Source organism: Ctenopharyngodon idella, chromosome 14 (genome assembly GCF_019924925.1).
Source record: "Ctenopharyngodon idella isolate HZGC_01 chromosome 14, HZGC01, whole genome shotgun sequence".
NCBI lineage: Eukaryota > Metazoa > Chordata > Actinopteri > Cypriniformes > Xenocyprididae > Ctenopharyngodon > Ctenopharyngodon idella.
The window spans coordinates 23,083,598-23,109,538 of record NC_067233.1 but is presented as its reverse complement, the minus strand read 5'-3'; the positions used below and the strand labels follow the sequence as shown (position 1 = coordinate 23,109,538).

Sequence of the window (25,941 nt, the reverse complement as noted above, 5' to 3'; positions counted from 1 at the left end):
TTGATGGAATCCAAGTTTTTGTTTATCCCCTATAGGAAGCAACGTAATTACCACATTCAAGGTCCAGAAAGGCAGTAAAAACATTGTTAAAATAGTCCATGTGACTACAGTGGTTCAACCTTAAATGTTATGAAGCGACGAGAATATTTTGTGAGAAAAAAGCAAAAATAACGACTTTATTCCGAACGTCGGCTTGTTATTGGTCGGCTCCTGCGTCAGCATCACACGCATGCGTCGTGCTGCTCATGTGAACACGTGGATATGGACCAGGGGCGTTTCCTCCGAGGAGGCAAGGGAGGCAAAAAAAAACCTCCTCAAAAAAAACTGGATGAGAAAATAATCGATATTACAAAAATAAAACAACGCAAAAATAAATTTGGCATTAAAAAGTGCAAAAGTCACTCGTTTTTCTAAAGAAACACCGCAACAGCGACACCCGCAGGTAAAGTTACAGCAGGAGTCCGCGTCTCTGTGCCTCCCTTCAGCTCATAGAAACAAAGCAGAGCCCCCTAAGCGTGCGGTGGGTTTAGTGGGGGGTAATTGAGAATGAATTGGGGAAAGTCACGTGAGAGGAGGCAATGCCCCAATTGCGCTATGACTGGATATGATCGGTTATGATTGGACATGACTAGTTCGTAGAATCTTAGATATCAACGCTTTGTGTCATGTCAAAATCAAACTCGAAATGGCCTGAAAACATGATAACTGAGGGGGTTTTTAGTGAGCAATCAGCGTGGTGAAATTAAAGGTATATCTTTGTGTCTGTGAGTGAGTGACCAGTGTGTACAAGCTTCATGACTGCTGAAAATAAACTGACTATTAAAAATAAAAGCTTAATATTAGTATAAAAATAATACATATTGTTTAAATTGTTACTGCCTTTAGTTATTATTCTGGAATAAATGTAAAAATGTATACTTCGTTTTAATAAACAACATTACATAGTGTAAAAATAACAAAATAGAATCGTATTTGGTCTCTCTTTTATGTAATGTTAACTTAAAATTGTGTAACAGGGACATAAATGAGGAGTTTGCCTCCTCATTTTGAAACACCACCGCACACCACTGATGAGGACGTGAACATGTCGGCCAATACTGAGGCAGTGTTCGGATGTGAACACAGAAGAGCTGAACTGCTTTTACTGCATCAACTGCATACGAGAATAACAGGATAGAGAAGAAATGACTGAATAAAGTCATTATTTTTGTGCACAAAAAGTATTCTTGTCGCTTCATAACATCAAGGTTGAACCACTTCAGTCACGTTGACTATTTTAACGATGTCTTTAGTACTTTTCTGGACCTTGAATGACGGTAATTGAGTTGCTTTCTATGGGGGATAAAAAAAACCTTGGATTTTATCAAAAGTATCTTAATTTGTGTTCCGAAGATGAAAGAAGGTCTTGCGGGTTTGGAACGACATGAGGGCGAGTACTTAATGACAGAAATTAAATTTTTGGGTGAACCGAATCCTTTAATGGAACAAGGGGTATTCCATTCCCTTAAGCTTTTTACTCATTTAAAATTCTTAATTCATAAAATGAATAATACAGTATGTAAGGATTATTCAATTCAATTTGATGGAATTTCACTTTTACAGTTTTTTTTTTAAAAATGCTTACGCACTAAAAGTGCTACTTGAGGCCCACGCAGTGAAACCCTTCACTCATGTACCTAATCTTCAGACCACATCTGCAAAACTACAAGCACATTATATGCTTTAAACTCAGTTTGCATTTGTAAAAGTGTTTTTTGCAAAATGCTTAACACAGTTCTCTACATTAGACACATCATTCAAAACTAACAGCTCTTGTGTTTTATTCAGAAAACACTCTCATTTAAATGCCGCAATCATTTCCCAAATACCTACACCAAATGATCATGTGTCAAAACACTTATACATAATTTGATCACTTAGAAATCAAAACTCAATATTTTCTGAAAGAAATACATTTTTGACTCTTGCATTTCTGTTTATTTTGTAAATATATACTAAATATGCATACAAGCCAAGTCACCTTTAGCACTTTATACAACATAGATTTTTTCAAAGCAGATTCACAATAGTAACAAATTTAACTAGCCAAATAGTGTCATTATTCAGCTCAAGTCAGCTCAGTGTTGTTTAGGTTCAGTTCAATAACTGTAAAGTTTATTAAACGTGCAAACACTTTGAAGTGTTTGGTTTTGCATCTTGTGTGCGTGTTTTGTGGTTTTGTGTGTTTTGAGAAATGGAGCCCATAGTTTCAGAAATTGTGTGTAAGCAATTTTAAAAAACTGTAGTTGAAATGCGTAAATCTTAAAAAAAAAAAATAGTATACAATATATTCACCTTACTTGATGTAATTGCAAATTTTGTTTACTGTATACAATATTCTTTTTTTGATGTAGTGTCTAATGAATGTTCTGTAGTGTTTTTATATTGACTGATGTGTGTATGGTCTGAAAGCTTTGTTTGATTTTGAGTACAGGTGAAATGGTTTTGAGGTGATTGACTGATTGATTGATTGAATTTACCAGAAGAGTTAAGGGTTTTGTGAATGTAGTTCGAAGATTTGGTTTTGTGTTTTATGTTGTGAGAAAATGTGTCTTGGCAATTGTGAAAAACTGTAAAGCTAAACCTGATTTCCATTTCTTCTTGTTTTTGTGCGAAATGGACATACGCTACCAGTTAAAGTTTGCAAACGAGCACAAATCTTTATCAAAACTTTTCAAAGATCATGAGAACCAGATGGTCTCTTAACCTTGACTGTATCTGAATGGCATTTATATAACGTGTAAATTGGCCTTGTGCACCCTGGTCAGGCAAGTTTTAAACATCAGAGTATGTATGTATTTATGTATGTATTTAGTTTGTTTTTTCAATGTTGCATTAGATGAACAATTGACAGCATAGTAAAAAAAAAGAAAAAGAAAAACCCATTTTACTGTATCCCTCGCAGCCTCATGTTAATTCAGTACAAATTAAACATCATTTCAGCTCTTCACACTTTTTTTCTTTGTATTTGCTCCCATTGGGCAGCATCTTTAAAAAACATAGAGTATCATTCCATTGTTTCACCGATGACACCCAACTGTATTTACTACTAAGGACCCAATGAAATATTTGGATTCTCTTTTAGCTTGCCTAAATGATGTTGACGAAAAACTGGATGGCGAAATTTTTTTTAATGTTAAACGAGGACAAAACAGAAATCATTGTTTTTGGCCAGCCAAACGACTCCGCCAAGGCCCTTTTAGATTCGAGCTCATTGGCACCGTACTGTAAAACGTCGGTACGAGATTTAGGCTTCCTCATCGATGATAAATTAAAAATGAAAAAGCAAAACAAATCGGTGGTTCAGGCCTGTTTTTATAAGTAGTAAAAACCAAACTTTTTTTTAATCAAATGTAGAGTTCGAAAGAGTCATTCATACTTTCGTTTTATCACGTCCTGATTTTTGTAATTCTCTCTATTGTGGCATCTCTGCTGCATCCCTGGCCCGCCCTACAATCAGTGCAAAATGCTGCGGCGAGGCTCTTAAAGAGGGTCAACAAATTTGAATCCATTACGCAATTTAGTGTCAAATATAAGATTTTAATGTTTGAATACAAAGCTCTAAATAATCAGGCCCCCACATACCTTCCTAATCTGTTGATTCCTTATAATCCCCCTAGAGCACTGCGTCAGAAAACCAAAAACTCCTTGTAGTACCAAGGACAAATCGCCTTCAAAAAGGTGATCGTGCTTTTGCAGTTATGGGGCCGAGATTATGGAATGAGTTGCCTTTATCTATTAGATCTGCTATGTCTCTATCAGTATTCAGGAACTTGCTGAAAGCTCACTTAGATCTGGAAGCTCACAACAGTTAAACTCTATGTGGTAAATGTGGTGTCTATGATGTTTGTTAATGTGTATCTTCTGTTATCGTCCATTTGCTGCTTTTGTTTTGGTACTATGTAAAGCACTTTGGTTCAACCTTGGTTTGTTTTTTAGCAGTGCTATATAAATAAACAAACCAAACCAAACCAAACCAAACCAAGCTCTTCTGAACAGAAGGGCGCCCTCTACCAGAGAAACCTGAAGGACATCTGAAGTTGAGCAGCTCGGTAACTAGTTTGTTGTTCTCACTGGAAGAACTCTGCACACAATCATACTACTTTTACTATTTCCTCCATATTATGATATGCCTGTTAAAATCTGCCTATAGAATTTCCATGCCAATCTTGTGTTTAAAAACCTTATTAATTAGTTTATATAAAAGCGCTCTCTCTCTCTCTATATATAGATATATATGGGGGTGGGGGTTATCTCCCTTTTTTATTTTTATTTATTTTATTTTAACTTTACATTTATAAGATATGGCAGAAATTGAGTGCTGTTCAGAATTCAGCCAGGGGTTCCAGTAGGTAATCCTTCTGTTGTTTACTTACTGTTTTATGAAAACTGTATATTTGAATATCATAAATAGCATACTGAATAGCATAGGCCTATACAGTCGGGAAGTGCGCATATACAGACTAGGGGTTTTGTGTAAAGGAAATCTATATGAGCGCATGGCAGATATGAGATGATGCTGCCATCTTGTGGTCGAACACGGTGTTATCATTTTGACTGCCTCTGTGATTGTGCATTTAATCAATCATGGTTGTCATGACATTAGTTAGATTGTGAGTAAAAGTTAAATAAATGTTAAAAACACTGAGAGAAATGTTAAAAAACTCAAACAAACCTTAACATTTATGCACTTCAATAGTAAAACAGCCCAGTGGGATAACGAATAGACTGAAAATCACAAAACCTTGTTCACACACCCTCTGTTAAAACTGAGGAATAAATCACACTCTTACACATGGTCAGTCCTGGACACTGTACAAACAGTAAAAGTAAAACAACCCTAAAATTATCATCAAAAGATTTTTTCCAAACATCAAAGTGTCTTCTGAACATAAAAAGTCCAGGTGCATGTGAATAAACCTGTTGTGTTAATGTTTCTTCTGGGACCATTTCTTCATATTTGGAGTTACTTGGATTGAAATACTGACAGTCTGACAACTGGTGTTCTTTTCTTCAAAGCTCATTATGAAACAGGTCTATAAACTCAGCAGTTTTATTTAACAAACAACTAGAGGTTGTGCAGGTTTTTAAGGGCCAAAAAGGCTCAAGTATGTTTTCTTCCTCTCTGTTAAGTGATGTTTGGAAGAGTGTTGAAGTCTACTGACAGATCTTAAAATATGCCAGTGTTATTGTTTTGTGTCACGATGCACACCAGTAATGTTTTTTTTTTTTCTAGGGTACGTTTATAAAAGCTACTTAAATACCCTAATTGAACTAAGGCCTATTCCTGGCTTAGTCTAAGCCCTGTCTGTGAAACCGGGCCGTAATGTATTATAAGTGCGTTTGCGCATGAAGGCACCTCACAAAGAAGAACCGCACTGGAAGAAACGCATCCAAAAAAAAAAAAAACTGCAGACTTGCCAACACTGCTCCACAGTGTCAATATTCATGGTCGGGCTGCTATAGTCAAAACTTTGGTCGCTTGAGCCAATGTCAAACATCGATTTCAATGGTGCCAGCAGAGGAAATCTAGGGCTGTGGACAATGTAAATCATGTATTGTTCTCTGATGAGTCCACCTTCACTGTCTTTCCCACATCAGTGGGAGTTACGGTGTGGAGAAGCTCCAAAGAGGCTGTTTCTGCCAAGAGTGAAGCACAGGGTGGATCAGTGATTCTTTGGGCAGCAATATCATGGCATTCCCTATTGTGTTTGATTGCCGCGGCACCGCCAAGGACTACCGATCCCTTCTGGAGGACGATGTGCACCTGATGCTTCAAGCATTGTACCCAGAAGGGGGTGCCATGTATCAGCATGATAATGCACCAATACACACAGCAAGACTGGTAACAGTGGTTTGATGAACATGGAAGTAAAGTTGAACATCTCCCATGACCTGCACAGTCACCAGATCTGAATATTTTTGAGCCACTTTGGGGTAATATCTTCAGTATTACTCAAAAGTCTTTCAAATATAATTCCTTTGAAGTGATGGTGCTTTATGTAATGTTATGTAATGTAATGTAAGTGACAAATGCCGTTTGACATTTGTGCTGGCTACTGTATACAGGCCACCAGGGCACCATACAGGTTAGTACTGGCTGCAGATAAAGTCCTAATTGTTGGTGATTTTAATAGATAAAGATAAAGACGCATTGAGATTGGCATTTACAGACATTCTAAACTCTGTTGGAGTTAGACCACACGTGTCAGGACCCACTTATTGTCGTAATCATACTTTAGATCTAATATTGTCACATGGAATCGATATTGATGCCGTTGAAATTCTGCAGCAGAGTGATAACATCTCAGATCATTATCTAGTCTCGTGTGTACTACATTTAGCCAAGGCTGCAAAACCACCTCCCTGCCACAAATATGGTAGAATTATCACTTCTACCACTAAACATTGCTTTATAAATAATCTTCCTGATCAGTTTCAACTCCTCAGCATACCAGATAGCTTAGAAGAACTCAATGTTACAACAGAAACTATTGACTCTCTCTTTTCCAGCACATTAGACTCAGTTGCTTCTTTGCGCTTAAAGAAGATTAAGGAAGTTAGTCTGGCAGATTAGGCAGATGAATGTTTCACCAAGTAGAACATGTTCCTGGATACACATCCATGTTGAAATTGGAACAATATTCCAATTAACCAATCAGATCTGAGGGACAAGTTTACAGTTAATGTCAAGTTTAGGCCTACAACCAGGGTTAGGTGCTTCTACATCAGTGTTATCCACCTATCACTTCACTCTGATTTAAGGAATAAGTTATCGGTAGGGTTAGGTTTAGGGATAGGATTATGGTTTTAGACAGGAATGTCATTCCAGGATCAACAAAAGATGCTTATCAGGAGCACGGCTTAATTGGCAGAATCACGGTGGCCATCATTAGGCCGTGGCCCACATTTGAACCAAGTATTTATTTATATTTATAGCAGTCCCTAAACTATTTTTTTTAGTACAATAAAATAAGTTGGAATGAGCCAAACAGTCATCAAAAAAAAAAAGTAATGTGAAAAAGTGAAACTACAGTTACCATGTTAATAACTGTTAATAAAACATATGGACACTGATTCTGATGAACAGAATGAACATCATACCTGCATGCAAATCCTTCCCAGCTAACACATGAAAAATGCTTAATTTATTGGTAATTTCTGGTAATTTCATGACTTGCTTATTGACAGCATAACTACGACACTGCATGCTTGTAATTTCTTTTGCTCTTTATATACAATGAAGTGAAATACATCGCACACCTTCACAATTGAAGACAGGACAGTAAAGTTTGTTTTTCTGAGGTGAGACTTGCAAGAGTGAAACATTTAGTTAAACATTTGTTGTTTCTTTGACTACATACTACACAGACCGAGAAACACAGCATTAAACAATATTAGCAAAGATTAGCAAATATAAGCAAAGATCAGACCTTGGCAAAGGTAATTTTAAAAAAAGTCCCACAGACTGTTGTTTTCTGCTTACAATATAAGATATTTCCCCATCACCAGCTGCATTACTAAGCATCTGGAGATTACAGCTGGGTAAAATCTTTTTGTGGTCACAAACACCTGAAAGGTGTAAATTTGCAATTTGCAGTTTTTTCTTTTGCAAAAACAAACAAATCAATGAAAAAAAAGAGCAGAAAAACCTGGCTCTCTTTAATTGCACACTCATGAAATGTGGTTAGCCACACCACCAAACTGCAAACAGCTTATTTCAGCAGGTGTACGAGTGTTTGGGTGATTTAAACAACAGCCGTGTGTGATTTCCAGCTGGGGGATTTCAGATGGATGGCCACAAAAAAAAAAAAAAAAAACTTCTTCAATATACTGAGAGCACACAGAATGTAAACAACCACTGAACAAAATAAGATCACAGTCTGACCAATGAGAGTTGAGATGCTGTGATGGGATATGCCCACCCTCACAAACACACTCTTATTTGTGCAGGTATTGAGTCAGTACTAGAGTACAGATATGAGACAATCAGGGTCACATCAAACCACACAAGTCCTTATGAAGTCTTTAAATTCATAAAGATACTCTACATGCTTAGGACAGTTTCAGGTGCTGCCTGGACATGTACGGACAAAATACCTCATCTGCTTTTATAAGGTGAAAGATGAAACACTGGCTCCTAAACCGTGATACTTTGCAACGACTAAAGAACAATGACATCAGCAGGTCTTTCCTGTTACATATTGCACCACAATGCCGATGAGATCATGCAATGGGTCACTGTTCATTAGTCATCCGGTGAAAAGTGTGAGTTATATAGGCACTATCTGGCCACTTTTCCTCTACAGGGGTGATCCTTCCATTAAACTGGAAAGGTCACATTGGGCTGATCTGACAACACTCTACATGAATTAACTAACTAACTATCTGTCTCTCTATCTGTCTATCAATCAATCAATCTTCTATCTATCTATCTATCTATCTATCTATCCCTACCTACCTACCTACCAATCGATCTATCCGTCTATCTATCTACTTATCTCACTACCTACCTACCTATCTATCTGTCTATCTGTCTGTCTGTCTATCTATCTATCTATCTCTATCTATCTATCTATCTGTCTGTCTATCTCTCTTTTACTAGCTCTCTATCTCTATCTATCTATCTATCTGTCTATCTCTCTTTTTCTATCTATCTATCTATCTATCTATCTATCAGTCATCAAATCAGAGATCCTTATCATTGTTCATGTTTCACTACTTATGATTCAGCCACACAAACACTTGTCAAACTAAGTGAAACTAATTTTCCCTCTTGCTCTGTTCTTGCCATCTTTCCATAGTTCAGGTAGCTCACACTGACGCAAATGTGTGGGTTTTTGAGGAGAACTTTTATATAAATGAGTATTATCACTGTTGCAGCCCACAGCGTTTATCTTGATCACACCTGACCCTGCAGGCCTGACTGAGCCCCTCATGAGTGGCTTCAATGCTTAAACCACTTCAGAATGTCAAATCATGTGGGAACTTCCTGCCAACCTAGTTATGACAAAACCCACTAACATCAGATTATATGTGCAATACATTAGATTTGACCAGCTGCTTCTATCCAAAAAAATGCATTCAATGTATTCATAAAATGTCACAAAATAAAATGACATGGCCAATTTGTTTAGTTTTTTTTAAATGTTTAATCTATTTTTGATTTTATTAAAACAAAAATCAGGGCAGGTTATAAAGTGTAACTCCACATACTGTAAGAAAAAACAGATGTAGAAATGAAGTTAAAGGACTAGTTCACTTTCAAACGAAAATTGCACAATTGGAGATATATTAATAAATATCCTGACGCATCCAAGCTTTATAATGGCAGTGAACGGGACCAACAAGTATGAGCTGAAGAAAGTGCTTCCATCCACATCCAGCCATCATAAACGTGTACTCCACACAGCTCCGGGATGTTAATGAAGTCCTTCTGAAGTGAAACTATGCGTTTGTGTAAAAAAATATCCATATTTAACAAGTTATGAAGTAAAATATGTAGCTTCTGCCGCCTTCCGTATTCAACTTAGGAAGAAAGAGAAACGCCTCCCGTAGTTCAAAAAAACTTGCGCTACATCCTACGCCTTTCCTATTCAACTTACGAAAAGCTTGACTGACGCGACGCCAGTTCCGTTTTTTTTTTTTTTTTGCAACTTGAATACGGAAGGTGGTCTGGCGGAAGCTAGATATTTTACTTCATAACTATATGGATTTACAGTTTTTCTCGATTGCTTAAACACATTTCTTGAAACTATGCCTCGTATTCTCAAAACAGTAGACACAAATCCATAACCTCTCACCCAATTCCCCAAACATCCTATTTTCAGGTTAAAATGAAGCTCTACACTCAAAACCATTCACTCTTGGTGAAAAACTAAACTTTGCCCTCAGACATCACACACAAGCCCTCAAAAACACACACTACAACATAGTCTTACACACTGGTGCAACAAATTCAAAACAACATTTCCAAAACTGCTAAGTTATGTTGCTTTTGTTTCCCCACCTCAAAAACCTTTTCACATGATGAACACAAAAGACACAACCAATGTATACATCGGCACATTTTTATTCATTCATGTCCTACACACCAAACAACAACAAAAACAATTATTCTGCCCCACCCTTACATCCCTTCTTTTGTCTGTGACAGGCCAGAGAATCTCATCAAAAATCACAGGCTATATTGGCCCTAGCCATGGCAGCGGGGGTAAAATCCTCTTGCATGTCTGATCCACCCCGGCACACATCAACTGAAACTCTTTGCCCAGCCTCCCTCATAGGACAAGGACATGGTCAACTAGAGTGACACGAATTTCATCCGAGGCTGCTTGTCTCCTTGCCCTTCCCCTTCCTCATCTTCCTCCTCATCCTCTTCCTTCTCCTCCTCTCTGGTGTCCTCAACCTCTTCTATCACGTCTCTGGATCGATTGTTCCAAAACTGAATGAACTGACTCGGGCTCTTTTGTCTATCTATTGAAGGTTCTGATTGGTGTGTGATAAATTTTGACTCTTAGTGTTTCCAACTAGGTATTTGTTTGCTAACTGAGCTGAAGCTGTGCTGACTTGAGTGAACAATATTGAATGCTAGTGCTTTCTAAATGACCACATGGTGTAGGCAATGAGAAATTAAGGGATTTGTGTGTAGAGTTTTGCAGTGACAGTTCAACAAATCCGACTCATGTGTCAAAACAGGGGAATAGTGTTTATAATTTAGGGAAATGGGTGTGCTTTTTGATAAATGCCATTATGGTTTTGAAATTTTAGTTCAAAAGCCTGGTTATAGTGTTTTAGCAATCGAGAAAAACTGTAATATGGATATCACTCTGGTTGGTTGTTGCTCCCGAAAGTTGCTCTTCATATGCATAAAATTAAACACGTCAACTTTGTTGCATCGCTAGACATGGCTACATCCTGTGTGTAATGGTCGCTGTTGCTCATGTCATCGGAAATCAGCAGCTCTCTAATGAAATGAATGGGATCATGTCACTCTGACACTGGAAGTGTGAACGGGCCTTAGTCAGGGTCAAGTCAAGTCACCTTTATTTATATAGCGCTTTTTACAATGCAGATTGTGTCAAAGCAGCTTTACAGTGGTAACTGGCAAATCATTTTGGCTGCACAGCAGCTCTAGAAGAAAATGGTATCGTTGTCCAGCTTAAATAAATTCAGTATTGATTCATTCCGTTGTAAAAATCAATAGTTATTAATTTAGTTAATTTATCTATATATCAGCACTGGAGAAAACAGTGATGTCATCATCCAGCTCAGTTCAGTTCTCATACAATGGTGTCAATGCAGGCAGATAAAAAACATTGTTGAATATCAAGTGTCCCCAACTAAGCAAGCCCAAGGGCGAAGGCGACAGCGGCAAGGAACCCAAACTCCAACAGCTGACAAAAATGGAGAAAAAAAACCTTGGGAAAAACCAGGCTCAGCCAAGGGGCCAGTTCTCCTCTGACCAACAGCAAACAGTGCATATGATTCAGGTAGCGTTACAGGTCAGCACAGGGTAGCACCATATTATATAATTTCTGACGAAAACGAGATGAAAACGAGACTGAGGGATAAAAATGTTGTTTAACAACATACCGATTGTTCAGTTGAAAAAACATCTTTCCAAAAGACAAAAACTCCATAACACAGTTATAAAAAGTGAGTTTTGAAAATTACATGTGATCTAGGACCTCTATACAGTGCATACCATTAAAGACTGTAAGTCTATTTCTCACAGCCTCGTTTTTCATCCGCATAATATTCAATATGCCATCTAAACATACTAAGTGTCATGAACTGCTCTGAGACACGAAGGTTGAGGATTCAAATGCAGTAGTTTATTAAGGGTAATCCAAAGACACGGGCAAACAGTCCAAACAGACACCAGGACAGGAACTCAGGCAAACAGGGTAAACCAAGAGACAGGGAAACGGGGTAAATCTAGAGAGCAGGCAAAGGGTCAAGACCATACAACAGATAATCAAAGAAGCGCTCATAAACACAGTGTGACAACATACAAGACTTCGCAATGAGTGAATGAACAGATGCAATGTGTAAATTTTAGTGGCATCTAGCGGTAAGGTGGCTCTGTAACTAACGGCGCACACTCCTCCCTCTTGGAGAAGCTACGGTGGCCGTCTGGCCAACACAAGACAAAGATATCATCGTCTGAGACAGCAGAGAGTAGCCTGTGTGAAGCAATGAGGTTTTCTTCTTACTTCTAACAAAGAACGGTCTCTGCTTCTAATAAACCAGACGACGACGACGACGACGACGACGACGACGACTACTACTACTACTACTACTACTACTACTACTACTACTACTACGTGCGTATTGAACGTAGTGATGATGCAAGCTGCCTCTAAAAACACGAACGATTTAGAAGAACAACAACAGTGACTAAACATGCTCTGTAGAGTGTATGTCCGTTTAGGGCTGCTGTAGAAACATGCCGGCGCATAATGGCGACTTGACATGAAGGGGGTACCCGCGGTGTATGAGATAGAAATGGCTCATTCTAAGGTAATAAAAACATAACTGTTCATTACGTAAGGTGTTTATGCACCACTGAAAACATAGTTATGTATATTATATTGCATTTCCATCAATAGATCCTCCCAAATTTTACACATTGCACCTTTAAATAGGCAGGGTTAACAAGATGATGAGACACAAGTGGATGTGATCAGGCATAATGAGTCCGGGGTGTGGGAACCGAAGTTCATGATGGGAAAGCAGGGGAGTCGAGAGAAGTGCCCTCTGGTGGAAATCAAGGCACACATAGCACACGTAGCCTACGGCATATCCTGATGTGCACCTCTCCAAAAATGTAACAACGAGTCAATTCTATGTGGACCACAAGCGCTGTGATTGGTCTGCTAGAACCCCTCCCTCTGGTCAAAAAACTGGCGCAGAGCAAGCAGAGAACAGAGAGTGTTTTCAACTTCCACAGGAATGAAAAAGTGCTCTGTCAGGGGACACGCCATCAAAATGTAAATGTTGTTGCCTATTTGCCGCCATCACTGCTGAAGCTTCTCTGACAACCTACATGACAAGCTGCTTCTTCAGCTTTTGCCTTGATACTCAACATGACCGCGGACACTGCCTACTAGCGGTCTGCATGTTGCACGTCGACCACGACAACGATGCAGAAGTATAAATAAAAACCGATGCGTAGCCTATGGCGCAGAGGCTCCGGTGTAGGTCCGACACAGAAGTATAAATCAGCTTCAAGATCTATGGACCTTAATCACACGCTGTGATGATAAATTTCCACAGATATCAACATCACAAATCTAGTAAAGTTGTTCATATCCTTGTGTTATATTACCTTGGCAGTTAATTCCAAAAAAACTAAAACTGATGCGACAGTGTTACTAATTCAAATGATTCTCTCTTCTGACCGCTGTAATCAATCTCTCAATATTTTTATCTCTCAATTAGAAAGTCGTGGAAATGCTATCATGGATTATGGGAATACTGCTGTTGTCTCCCGTTCACTACAGAAGTTTACCCAAGTAGGACGACTTCCACTTCATTTTTCCACAGGTGGCTGGTGAAGGACACTTGTACATATGTTTTCAGACAGAAGATCTAAGGAGAACATGCTGATGATTCAGTTAGCAAATCACAGTTGTAAACCTGTGGTCAGACAGACATCAAAGGGTTCTCATAATCTTTTTTACCAAAACCAGTTTGTTTGGAATGAGAGGGTGGGCACCTTCCTGTCACCAGACTTTAGTTGAGCTAGCCACTTACATATTTTAAAAGTTATTAACACCTTTTTTCTATGCTCAACCTTTGATGTGCTCTGATTTTAAAGGGAAATAATCAACTATCCATTTGACATGACATGAAGTAGGCAGGATGCATTTAAAATGCCCATAAAAATCCTGCCATCAAGAATTCTTAAGAGTGGGTTTTAGGGGAAAAGTCAGTGGGATTCTGACGCAACTGAGTGACGACTGTTGAAGATAAAATCTGAGTGCAATCACACACACACATACAGAGGGAACCCTGAGATACTGAAAGACGCTTTTCCGTGACAACGCCGCTTCCTTCCCACTGTTAGAAGCATGTAACACTTGTGATGCACAAGCCCTTCCAAAGCGCACTAGAGGGCTTTTCCCTGGCGGCTTCCCTTCTCTCACACTTTCACTAAATACTTCCCACACGCTTGCAGCTCACTAACCACTAAGGGACAGTCATTATGGGTAATGTGGCCTTCATGAGGAGAAAGTTCCACTGAGCAACCAATATTTTAAAACGGTTTCTTGGCATATTACCTTTTATTTCACGCCAAGGATTAAGATGCAACTCCGAATTTAACTCTTTTCCTGTAAGTGTTTTCTTATAAAGTTGCCAGCCAGCACAAACAATATATTCACAAAACTTTCATGGCTCCCTGAATATTTTGTTGCATGTATATAAACAGTCAATCTATCAAAAGAATGAACAGATCCTCTACTTTTAAACAAACAAACAAACAAAACCATTTTATTCTAGCTTCATTTTTTTACCAACACTTGAATGTGGGTATCTTAAAAAAAAAAAAAAAAAAAAACACATTTAAACAAAAAGCTGTGAAAATTTGTGTTTGAAGATATTTTTAACGAAATCTGAGAGATTTCTGTCTCTCCATTGAAAGTCACCCAAAAACCCAAAAAACCTGAAAACTTTCAATGTAGGGACAGAAATCTCTCAGATTTCATTCAAATGTGTTTCAGAGATGAACAAAAGTCTTATGGGTTTGGAATGACGTGAGAGTGAGGAATTGATGACAGAATCTTCATTTTTGGGTGAACTATCCGTTTAAAGTATTGTTTTGCATTTGCTCATGTCGGACATATAATGGCTCGTGTTTCCTAACATAATTACCATGAAGACAATTTACCCCTCAAATAAACATTGTCATTATTTAAAATCACCCTCATGTCGTTCCATATCTGCATTGCTTATATACAGTATTACCCCAGCAATAATGTTGGGGCTCATTAACTTTCATTGTATAGACAAAACAACCACAGTCATTTTTCAAAATATTATGTTTCGTTTTCCACAGAACAAATAAAGTCTCAGAGGTTTGAAATGACATGACGGTGCATGAATAGATGACAGAATGTTTTTTTTATGAGGTATTAACCCAAATACCTTGTTTACTGTTTCGCCATGTTAACAGAGATATCAAGATAAGATCACACAGAAGCATTTCTTACTCTCTAAATCTGTCACAAAAAAAAAAAAAAAAAAAAAATGATGATGATATATATGTATGCTCGCACCAAGATAAACAGAAATATATTCAGCCCAGTGGGTCAAATATTAATTTAGTTATACGTTCAATTTCTATCATCATCTTTTTTTTTTTTTTTTTTTTTTTTACAAATACTGCTGATTTCATATTTTATGCAATTAAATTTAAAACTTTTAAGTGTAGCTTTACTATTCAAATATCTTTCAAGGCCATTGTGTCACAAACGTCATGTTAACCTTAAAAACTAATTTGCATGAATACAAAGGTGTACAATCAAACCATTTTTTGTCCCCTAGACCAATCTACTGCTACGCAACATGGAAAAATTATCAAACTGAATCAATCCCCAATGATTCATGCTAAAGGGGAAACTTACTGAAGCCATGCTGTAATGGCATAAACATGAGGCTATTTTGAAAGCTTCATCCCATACAAAAGTGATTTTTATGGAAGAAAAAAAATAATAACATAGAATGTTATATTAAATGAGTTGGAATTAATTTTTGACCACAAACCAAACACGAAACGTGCATAAATATCAGAATTTCAGAAACATTAATCTATGTGAATGCAAAATATAGGCTATTAGTAATTACAATTGCTGTACATTTTTCAATGGCAGTTTTTTTAAGTGAGTAGTTTGCTACTCCACACCAGTGGCTATCACTAAATAGTTGCTGGCACAGATGACACATTTAATGACCTTTCAGTGTCATTTCACTCTCAAAAAGTATCATATAATTAGTTTTTGGACACTATCATGAAGGAAATTCCGCAATGTACTTTTGAAATACCTGTAAACACCATAGTTTGAATACAGTAATCATATAGCACTGGTATACCATAATAATACCATTTCTATACTATTGTACCAACTCTTTTTTAAAAGTGTTTGCACTGTGCCAATGAATTGGTTGTGATGCAAGGGAAATTATTTCACTGTTTCTCCTGTGGGAGAATTAGGAAAGCCATTATCCACTTCCTTGATCTGGGATTCGTATGAACGTTTCTCAAACGTAAGTGTAATGTTATTGAGGAAGGAAGGGTCTGGAGATAACCACTGCAGACTTGACTCATGTAGTGATTAGATGTAAGAAACAGAAATAAATCTATTGTTTTCTGAAAACCACTGCTTTTAGCACTAGAGGAGAGAGATTGCGTACACTGCAACCAAACACAGTAGATTTGGGCTTCATCCTCAGGAAGTTCTAAATCATTACAGCATAATGTCGGGAAATATGCGCTCACGTCAACCAATAAAAAGAAAATGCCATGTTTTTCACAGTAACACTTCATTAATATTAACACATTAGGCTAAACTACTGTTCAAATCTTTTCTCAACTCACTACCTTTGCTGCTTTGAAACAATAGTTATGTTTCCATTCACCTATTTCTATGCGCATTTTGGGATATCACATAAAATAAAATAAAATTAAAAAAAAGCTTGGATGGAAACGCCAAGATTAGGGTGACCACCTGGTTACTGCTCTGTTGCAGGACAGTTGATGTGATTTTGTGGGACAATGCGGGACACGTGTATGAAAGATAAATTTACTGCTACTATATATGTAAATATTGATTAACATTAGTAGGACAGCCTATTTGCCATCACGTTGGATGATAACGTTTTAAATCACCAAATAAGCTTTTGTGTCTGGTTTTGTGACTCAATCACTCAATTTGGCCAGGTTCGAGTGTTTCAATGTAATTTACTCTATTGGACCTATTCAGTCTACTAAACATAATGAACTGAATAATAGGCTAGTATATAGATTCAGCGCATCTTGAACTTGTAGTTTTGTTGGATCTGGCAGGTTTAATCAGGATGTTATGCAGTACATGTCTAGAAGAAATCCTTGTTGGTGTAGCTGTATGTAACGACCCTTGATGAAGTCCACATTGGTTCCTTTATCCGTCAACGCAGTCATCATCAGCGGGAAAAAAACCCTTTCTACGAATGCGTTGGTTGGTTATTTTCCCAGTCTAGTTAAAACATGACGGCTGTGTAAATGTATTTTTAAATGGCAATCGCATTTTTTAATATTATAAAAAAAAAAATAATACAGACATAAATGAAATGAGAGACACTTCTTACGTCCATCAAGTTTTATCCAATAAGAAGATATGAGCATAAACTACGATGGAAACACATTTACAGAATACCTCAACCAAAAACTTTGCCTCAACAGAGGATGTGATTGGACAACTGGACTAACTAGCGGACCAATCGCATTGCACAGCATCTCAAATGTTAGTTTGGTGGTTCTGAAACACCTGAGCCAAAGTCTGCCATCAAAATGATTTGGTTTAATTCCTCCAGAAGAGTCTCACACAATTGCGTTCCCAAACACCAGCATCTGAACGAAAGATAACATGACAGTGTTTATTGCGTTTCATCTGCCGCTCTGATACGCAAGTTATTTATGATGGAGGAAAAATGAGCCACAGTTTCTTCCCCTATCACAGAAACTTATGTTTTTATTACAGACATTTCATGCAATTTTGTTCTTTTGAGCACATGGGATGGAAACGCTACTGCATTTGCAAATGTTTTATGCGATATTCCAATTTTAATTCTCAACTTTGGATGGAAAATGTCAAGTTTATTCGTATAGAGCTTTTCATATGTTTCAAAGCATCTTTACAAAAATGAAGATGGTAAATGATAAATACAACTGCTTATTTCATAATTTAGTTAAAATTAAAAATTAATCAAAACAAAATAAATTAAAAATATAGCTGCAAACAACAATTAAGTGGCCAAGCACAATAGAAGCAAACAAGGAAGCTGGCAGCAAACCAACGTCATAATGGATTTTGATAGCAACTGAGACAAAGACACGGCATGTCAATTTTAAAGTCAATCAGACCAACAGTACTGTAGTTAGAGCCAATTTCATGTTTTGTTCAATTATAGCACCACTGCTTTTTTTTGTGTGTCCTCAAAAGGGCCCTCATACATAAGCGCGTCACATTTGCTGAAAATCTCATTTCTTTCAGGAGTTATAGACATTTATATGTATATAACTTTGGGCCTGTTTACACCTGGTCACTTAATGCATTTTCTCTGATAGGATAGCTATCTAATCGCAAAAAGACCAGGTTGTAAATGCCCTCTGAAAAGCATTTGAGACGGATATAAATCCAATCGTTCAAACCACTTCAGGAGGTGGCCTAGGACGCATTCCAGACGAAACTGAACAAGTCTAAATGCATCTGGTTGTTGAAATCACGTCAATTTTACTCCTCCCAAAAATGCTAAAAAATAAACGTGAGAGCGTTATGGGCTAAATAACATGTTATAGCCAGATATGACAGAGCTACTGCATCACGCATCGCCACAGATTAGCTGATGATCAATAAAATGCATTGTGACATGAACTCCATGAAATCTGCATATATCGCGGGAATTGAAGATCGTATTTATATCCGAGGCACATTTATGTGGTCAAGTGTAAATGGAATCGTTTTGATAAATCAGATAGCTATCCGATCAGAGAAAATGCATGAAGTGACCAGGTGTAAACAGGCCCTTTGAGAGCTTTTTTGTCCCTCCATTGACAGTCTACGCAACTACCAATTTCAAGCCCCAGAAAAGTAGTAAAGACATCATTAAAGTACTCCATGTGACTCCAGTGGTTTAACCTCAGTTTTATGAAGTGACGAGTGCTTTGTTTGCGTAACAAAAAAAAAAAAAAAAAAAAAAAAAACACAATTTACCACTTTATTTACAAAATATTAAACTCGCGTTCACAAGAGCACCATGACACGTACATGTTGTGTTGATGTGAGAGCAGAAGCTTTTGCGTAAACGCCTTTGAGATATTTTGTAAATAATGTTTTAACATTAATAGATTTTTGTAAATTATGTTTTTTTATTATGTTTAAACCACTGGAGTCACATGGATTACTTTCTGGACCGTTCTGGACCTTGAAAGTGGTAGTTACCTAGCTGTCAATGGAGGGACAGAAAGCTCTCAGATTTCATTAAAAAGATCATTTGTGTTCCGAAGATGAAAGAACGTCTTACGGGTTTGGAACGACATGAGGCTGACAGAATCTTCATTTTTGAACCTCTAGTAAATAACGTGTTATTTTTTTTTTTTTTTTTTCAGATTATCCAGAATCGTGCAGGAACCCTAAAAGGTTCTATATATGAAGCACCTAACAGAACCCTTTTTCTTCTAAAAGTGTAATTAATTAAGCCATATGTAGGTCAATTCCCCGAAAGAGTGTAACACTGTAGAGCTTTCAAAACATTCGCATGACTTTAAAGCAGTTTGTCCAACCAGACACAAACAGGCAGAGCGTTCCGGAAGGCACGATGTCCATCGTGAAAAGTGCTATGTAAATAAATTTGACATGACTAGATGTCTTTCATTCAGTGCACCACTGTACTGTTAGACCTCATGCATTACTTTCAGCAACCCCAAAAACAACACACACATATCCACCAATGTGATGTCTCAAAGCACCCACTGCTGTCAGAGAAAGGAGACACCATTTTCACTTTGTGTTACTAGGTTTGTGTTCACTTTGTGTTACTTTTCATATATATTGAACTAGAGCAAACCTACACAAGCAATTACCTCATGATGCATATGATGTAATGGTGTGTGACAGTATGATCTAATTTCAAATATATGCATCACATCAGAGGTGACAGGATACTTGACAAAATATTTTGACTTAAGTTTTTTACTATTTATTGGTGACTACTTTCCCACATTCAGAATATCGCATCTGTGTAAAACCTCAATGTGTGCGCGCACAGACACACACACACACACAGACACACACAGTCTCTCTGAGGGTGGAAGGACAGGGGGTGGGGGCTAGATGAGGGAGAAAGGGCAATAAGAAAAATCCCAAGAGTCATCAAAAGGAAAAAAAAAAACTCCAGCAGTTGATTGTATTTGCTAATATCTGAAGTCTTTCTGCCCACCCATTCATTTTTCCAAGTGCAGTCAAATAAATAGACCACACGAGCTGGTTACAAGTCACTTGCACTTGTGCACTGAGGATAAACATCCAGCAGGTGATTTGAACCTTGAAAGACATCCACTGACACCATGTCTGCTCTACACTGGATTTGTGCTCTGACACTGGCGCTGGTCTGCTCCCTAAGCGCCCAGCCTGTGAAACGAAGCATCATTGCCCAAGATATGTTTAAGACTGCGTTTAAAGGTTTCAAAGACGGTATTAGTGCTAAATGTGTAAGTATTATTTGCTTTTTAAACACTCAGCAACATTAAAGCAATTTTAAACTGTTTATTCATTTATGCATTTTTTTCTTTTTACAGCCAAAGAACACGAGACTCTACTCCCCTGACATTCAGGAGGTAAGCGAACACTTTTTTTCAAGCTTTAAGCATCAGCTTGTTTGCTGAAGTGAGATAGATCACTCACACAGGAAGGAGGTTACTACGAGAAAGCCAAACCTCAAGCCAGCTCTCACAACAATTCTCACACACACGCTTCACAGCAGCTGAGAGATTTACAGAGAGAGAGAGAGAGATGTGCTCTGCAAACACCTTAAGGATGAACTAAAACTCTAGGCCTAACGCACTCCTGTCTTTGTTTCTTTCAAGGATTGTTTGTCTTCAGCACTGAAATGCACTATTGCTGAGCTAAAGGTCCTTGAAGTTGAATGCAACGTTACTGAAAATGATGACTTCATGATGATCTACGAAGGACTGAACAAGGAAAAGTGGAATGTAAGTAAAATTTACCTCCCATTAACGAAGATAAAAAAAATGTTTTATATGCTTCATCTATTAGGGCTAAAGTAGTGGTATAAAATTTAACAGACATGATAATAATTGGTGTTACTTTTATTGGCATCAGTGGTTTAATGAAGAACCTTTAACATCCATGGAATGGGTTCTTTATAGTGAGAAAAGTTTCTTTAGATTTTTAAAATTCTGTTAATACAAAGAAAAAATGGTTCTTCTATGACATCGCTGCAAAAAAAAAAAAAAAAACTCTTTTGGAACCTTCATTTTTAAGAGTGTAGTGGGAAAAGGTTCTTTAGAATTTTAAAATGTTCATCACACTAAGAAAAAAACTGTTTTGTTAAGAACTGCAAGGTTCTTTGGGGAACCTGAAAAGACTCTTCTATGGCATCTCTTGGAAAACCCCCTTTTGCAACCTTATTTTTAGGAGTGTAGACTCTTTTGACATATTTCTCTCTCTTTTCTCATTCTTCTCTCACTAGACATCATCAAGCTCACCCCGAAACTGCACCTGTGAGTTGTACAACCAAACACATGTGAAGGAGTTTGTAGAGAACATGGAACGTCTGGTGCAACTACTCTACACAAGAACACAGTGATCATGTGAAGGTTAACCTGCTCTTGACCACTGCAGGCTTTGGGTCATAAAAAGCTATTTCTAGACAATGTTTAGGAAACTTAAAAAACATCAGGGTTCAGCAATTTAAATTATTGTTATGTTTTTTGTTTTTTTTTTATGTGATGTATCATACTGGTTTATGATATTAATTGAATCATGTTATACGTCTTTATACATTGCACTGCTAGGAATGTATCCTTGATATATAGTTGTGTATGTAACTTCTATGAAGACCAACATGTTGCCAGTTCTCTGAGTTGTATTTATTTTTTTTATTTTTTAAAGAAAAGCACTAGAATGTTTTACATAAGCTTTGCTGCTTATTTATGTATTTAAGAAACTATTTATTGGTTATTTATAAGATGTCTGCCATGTATTTTAAGATAAATAAATGTGAACATTTGAATTCTAAAAGCTTGAGATTTCTTCACTGACACATTCATCATGTGGGTTTAATTATGCAAATGTCATTTTTGCAGCAGAGGTCACAGGTGATGAACTGTACCACCTCTGCTGCAGCTCTGGATGGAAACGCAGCCGCTAATTTTGATTCTGACCTCATGACCTACATATAAACTGCGGGACAGCGGAACTTTAAAGTTTCACTTTTTTTGGCGTTTGATACATTCCATCGCTAAGGTGGACATCGTGTGCGTGAACTCAGTGGGAAAGTCCCCGATCACACGTTCTATGACAAGCAATGGGAAACAAGCCTGGAAAATATTTTCCACTCCTACTACTAATAAGTCAGCACGCATCACTCTTACCCACCTAAACCACACTGGGATGCTCATCATTACACTGAATTAGAGTTATCGGTTATGGCACGTTCCTTTACCATGCGTGCTAATTCAGTTCATGTGATGCAGTTGCGGTCAGGCATTTATTTTCCCTCAGGGGTCAAAATTATTACATATCTCACATTACTCACACTTGCTCTGAAAGCAGTGGGCGTCTGTCCAGAACAACTTTAACTCTCCAACTAGATTTGTATTTTCTTACGTAGCAGTGCCTGCAATGCAGCAAAAGTACAGTGTAAATATATTACATTAAAAATAAATGGCCAATGAAGGCAGATTCATGTATTTCTTATAAAGTTTACAAAAATGAATGAATGAATATATTTCTAATAAAGTTTATAAAAATAAAATGAATTAATAAATAAATAGTTGGTTGACTGTAGATTATTTTATTTCTAATAAAGTTAATAAAAATACAATGAATGAAAAAAAAAAAATTAATATGAATATCACACTTAAGTATGAAATTATCTATAAAGTTTGGGTAACACTTCGGTATGGGGAACACATATTCACTATTAACTACGACTTACCTCAATAAACAATTAATTTACTGCTTATTAATAGTTAGTAAGGTAGTCGTAGCGTTTATGGTATGGGGTAGGATTTAGGGATGTAGAATATGGTCATGCAGAATAAGGCATTAATATGCGCTTTATAAGAACTAATAAACAGCAAATATGCAAGCTAATAAGCAACTAGTTAAAAGTGAGAACTGTTTGCATGAAGTTAGGTCCTACATGATGCATACAATCTGTCTAAAGATATGATTGTCTACAAAAATCATAAATTTGATTACTTGAATTTTATTAAAGTCTTGTTCACAAGCTTTATGATTTGAGGCATCATTCATGCCCGCAGTACAAATGGTGCAGCACATGTTAATTGTCAGTTTAATACTTAGGGTTAGCATTGAAATCCCTAACCCTAAGTATGAGCAATAGTAGTAGTGATACTTGACATGGCAAACACTGCTTTCCTTCCTGAAAGGTGTGAAGGGAAATGATTAAACTGCACTTTGCAGCATAAAGGAACTCTTTCAGATCACACTGTGTGTGGGCACTTCTATAAGGCGCCTGCGTGGGTCTCAATCACCCCAAAAACCAAACACACAACACTCAGCACTAAACCACAGCGCTGCTTCATTTCAATTATCTGCTGCTTCAAAAATTTATCCCAGAGGATGACTGCTCAAGAAGACTAACGCCCACCTTCCTGAATGGGAAATGTGTAGGGATCAGTGGGATGTGGGATAACGGGACAGCCCGTCATTGCAGCAAACAAGACAGGAAGTGAAAATAAATGAATAAATTGCCCCACATGTGAGAGTTTATGCGGTTGAGCCCTTTAAACCATAAACTGATACTATCTGAGTTACAACCAGCTGTATAAACTCATGTTCCTGAGCTAAAACTGCTCTATATCACCTCAGCACTCAACATGAACGTACATGACGTTGCATTCTTTTTTGAAAAAGAATGCAACATGTACGTTCTTCATGTCAGGTATCTCTCTGTGGAACACACGAGGAGGAGTTCTGAAAAAGAATGCAGATCTTCAGTCTGTCAAGAGCCATAAAAGTGGTCCATATGTCTGTGAGTCATAATTACAAATTCCAAGCTCAAACTCCCTTGAAGGAATGTTAGTTCACACTGGGGACAATTTTGAAATGTCTCCAGGCAGCTTTTTTTCCCCATGTCATTACAGAACATGCAAGTACATGAACGGGGCAACCTGTCACTCACATGAGATCCACCAATAGCAAACCATCCAATAAATTCCCCTTGGACAAAATCAAGCCCCGCCTTACATTTGTTCTGATTCCAGAAGCCGTTTCACTTGGATATACAGCACAATAGGGAAGAAAAGACTAGTGCAACTTCTGTTTCATGCCAACTTTAAAAATAAGGTGGATAGGGCTAGCTATGTTTACATACAACCAAATAATTGTGAGTAATCCAAATTAAATGTCAATCGGACTGAAAGGGGTGGTGCAGATCTGAAATAATCCGATCAACAGTATTAAAAAAAAAAAAAAAAAACGCAATTTAACTTTTTCTCGATCAAATATACCTTGCGCAGTGCTCTTCTACATACATGCTCCGATGACATTACCGCCATAGCTTTCTCTGATTCTGAACACAGAAGTTTTGTTGTCAAATCCAGTAACACTAAAACTTTTTAAAGACTTAAAATATGCAGTATACAATACATTTCATTCAATATTTCATTATATTATAGTAGGTGTTTGTATTCATGTGGTCCCATCAGCCAACCAGTGTTGCCAGGATGACATTCACCTGTGGATCCAGAGTGCGTAGTCACAAGACATTTACAGAACAGGTGATAAAATAAAAATAAAATACAACAAAAGAATTGCTTCCATGTCTGGCAGACGTGCAACATGGGAATGACAACAGAATCTCTGCAAGTAGCATAGACGTCTTTGGCTTTTTCATAATCTTTTTTGTTTTTTCTTTTACAAATGTCCTATGGAAGCCTGTTTCCACCACGGAATAAAAAAAATTAAAAAAAACTTTTTTCCCTTAGAATTGCAAGTTTATAACCTGCAATTCTGAATGTATTACTTGCAGTTGTAAGTTTATATCTCAAAATTCTGAGGAAAAAAGTCAGAATAGCAAGATATAAATTCACAATCCTGAGGGGGGAAAAAAAGTCTTAGATTTGAGAGATAAATTCGCAAATTTTTTCCCTCTCAGAATTACAAGTTTACATCTCATTTGAGAGATTATATCTCACAATTCTGAGAAAAAAAAAGTCATAATTATCTTTTCTTTTTTTTTATTCCATAGTGGAAACAAGCTTCCATAGTGTCGACCTCCTTATATAGCCGCTCTGTTCCATTTCATGGGCATTTTACCCTTGACCTTTGACTCCATACCCCATAACTGCAAATATTTGACAATCTATTTCACTAAGGTTAAATTCTGTAAACAAAATATTAACATAACAATGCATTGCTATGAAAATAAATGCCACTTAACATAAATGACACATAAATTGACCACAACCCAAGTTCAAGCACTGACTGAACAAAACATCCTGCATGTTAACAGCACAATTGTCGCTATGCATTTTTGGCTGTTTTTGCAGCATGGCTTGTGTGCGTGCATAAGCATGCACATTGAACCTGCGCATTTGCTCCAAAGAAAGACAAAGAATCATCTTCTTTTGTATGACTTCAAAAAGCAATAATCCAGAACAAAAAGCAAAAGCATGATTCACTCCCTCCATTTTAAGAGATGCATACAGAGTACAAACCTTCTCCACTGCAAAACACGGTCCTGTCATTAAGATGTGCAACATAGCCCAATTGAATGAAAAAAGATAGTCTTTGCATGAGCCCCACTAACATAAACGCATAATAAATGCAATTGGATGCAGTTACACCTTTGACAGGAAGCCCCTGAGGTTTCCTGTGTTGTAGTGTGAACAGGGCACTTGAATGTGTTTACCTCCAAACACCCAGC

The 25,941-nt window shown here is 37.3% G+C and overlaps 1 protein-coding gene across 1 annotated transcript; it reads left to right on the top strand.

Annotated features, from left to right (window-relative positions):
- Positions 1-20,282: 20,282 nt before the first annotated feature.
- Positions 20,283-22,064, top strand: LOC127494200 (uncharacterized). The gene is made up of 4 exons (XM_051859913.1): positions 20,283-20,512; positions 20,600-20,638; positions 20,888-21,013; positions 21,514-22,064. Exons 1-4 carry the CDS (start codon positions 20,369-20,371, stop codon positions 21,628-21,630), a joined length of 426 nt encoding a protein of 141 aa, XP_051715873.1. The 5' UTR covers positions 20,283-20,368; the 3' UTR covers positions 21,631-22,064.
- The last annotated feature ends 3,877 nt before the right edge of the window (positions 22,065-25,941 follow it).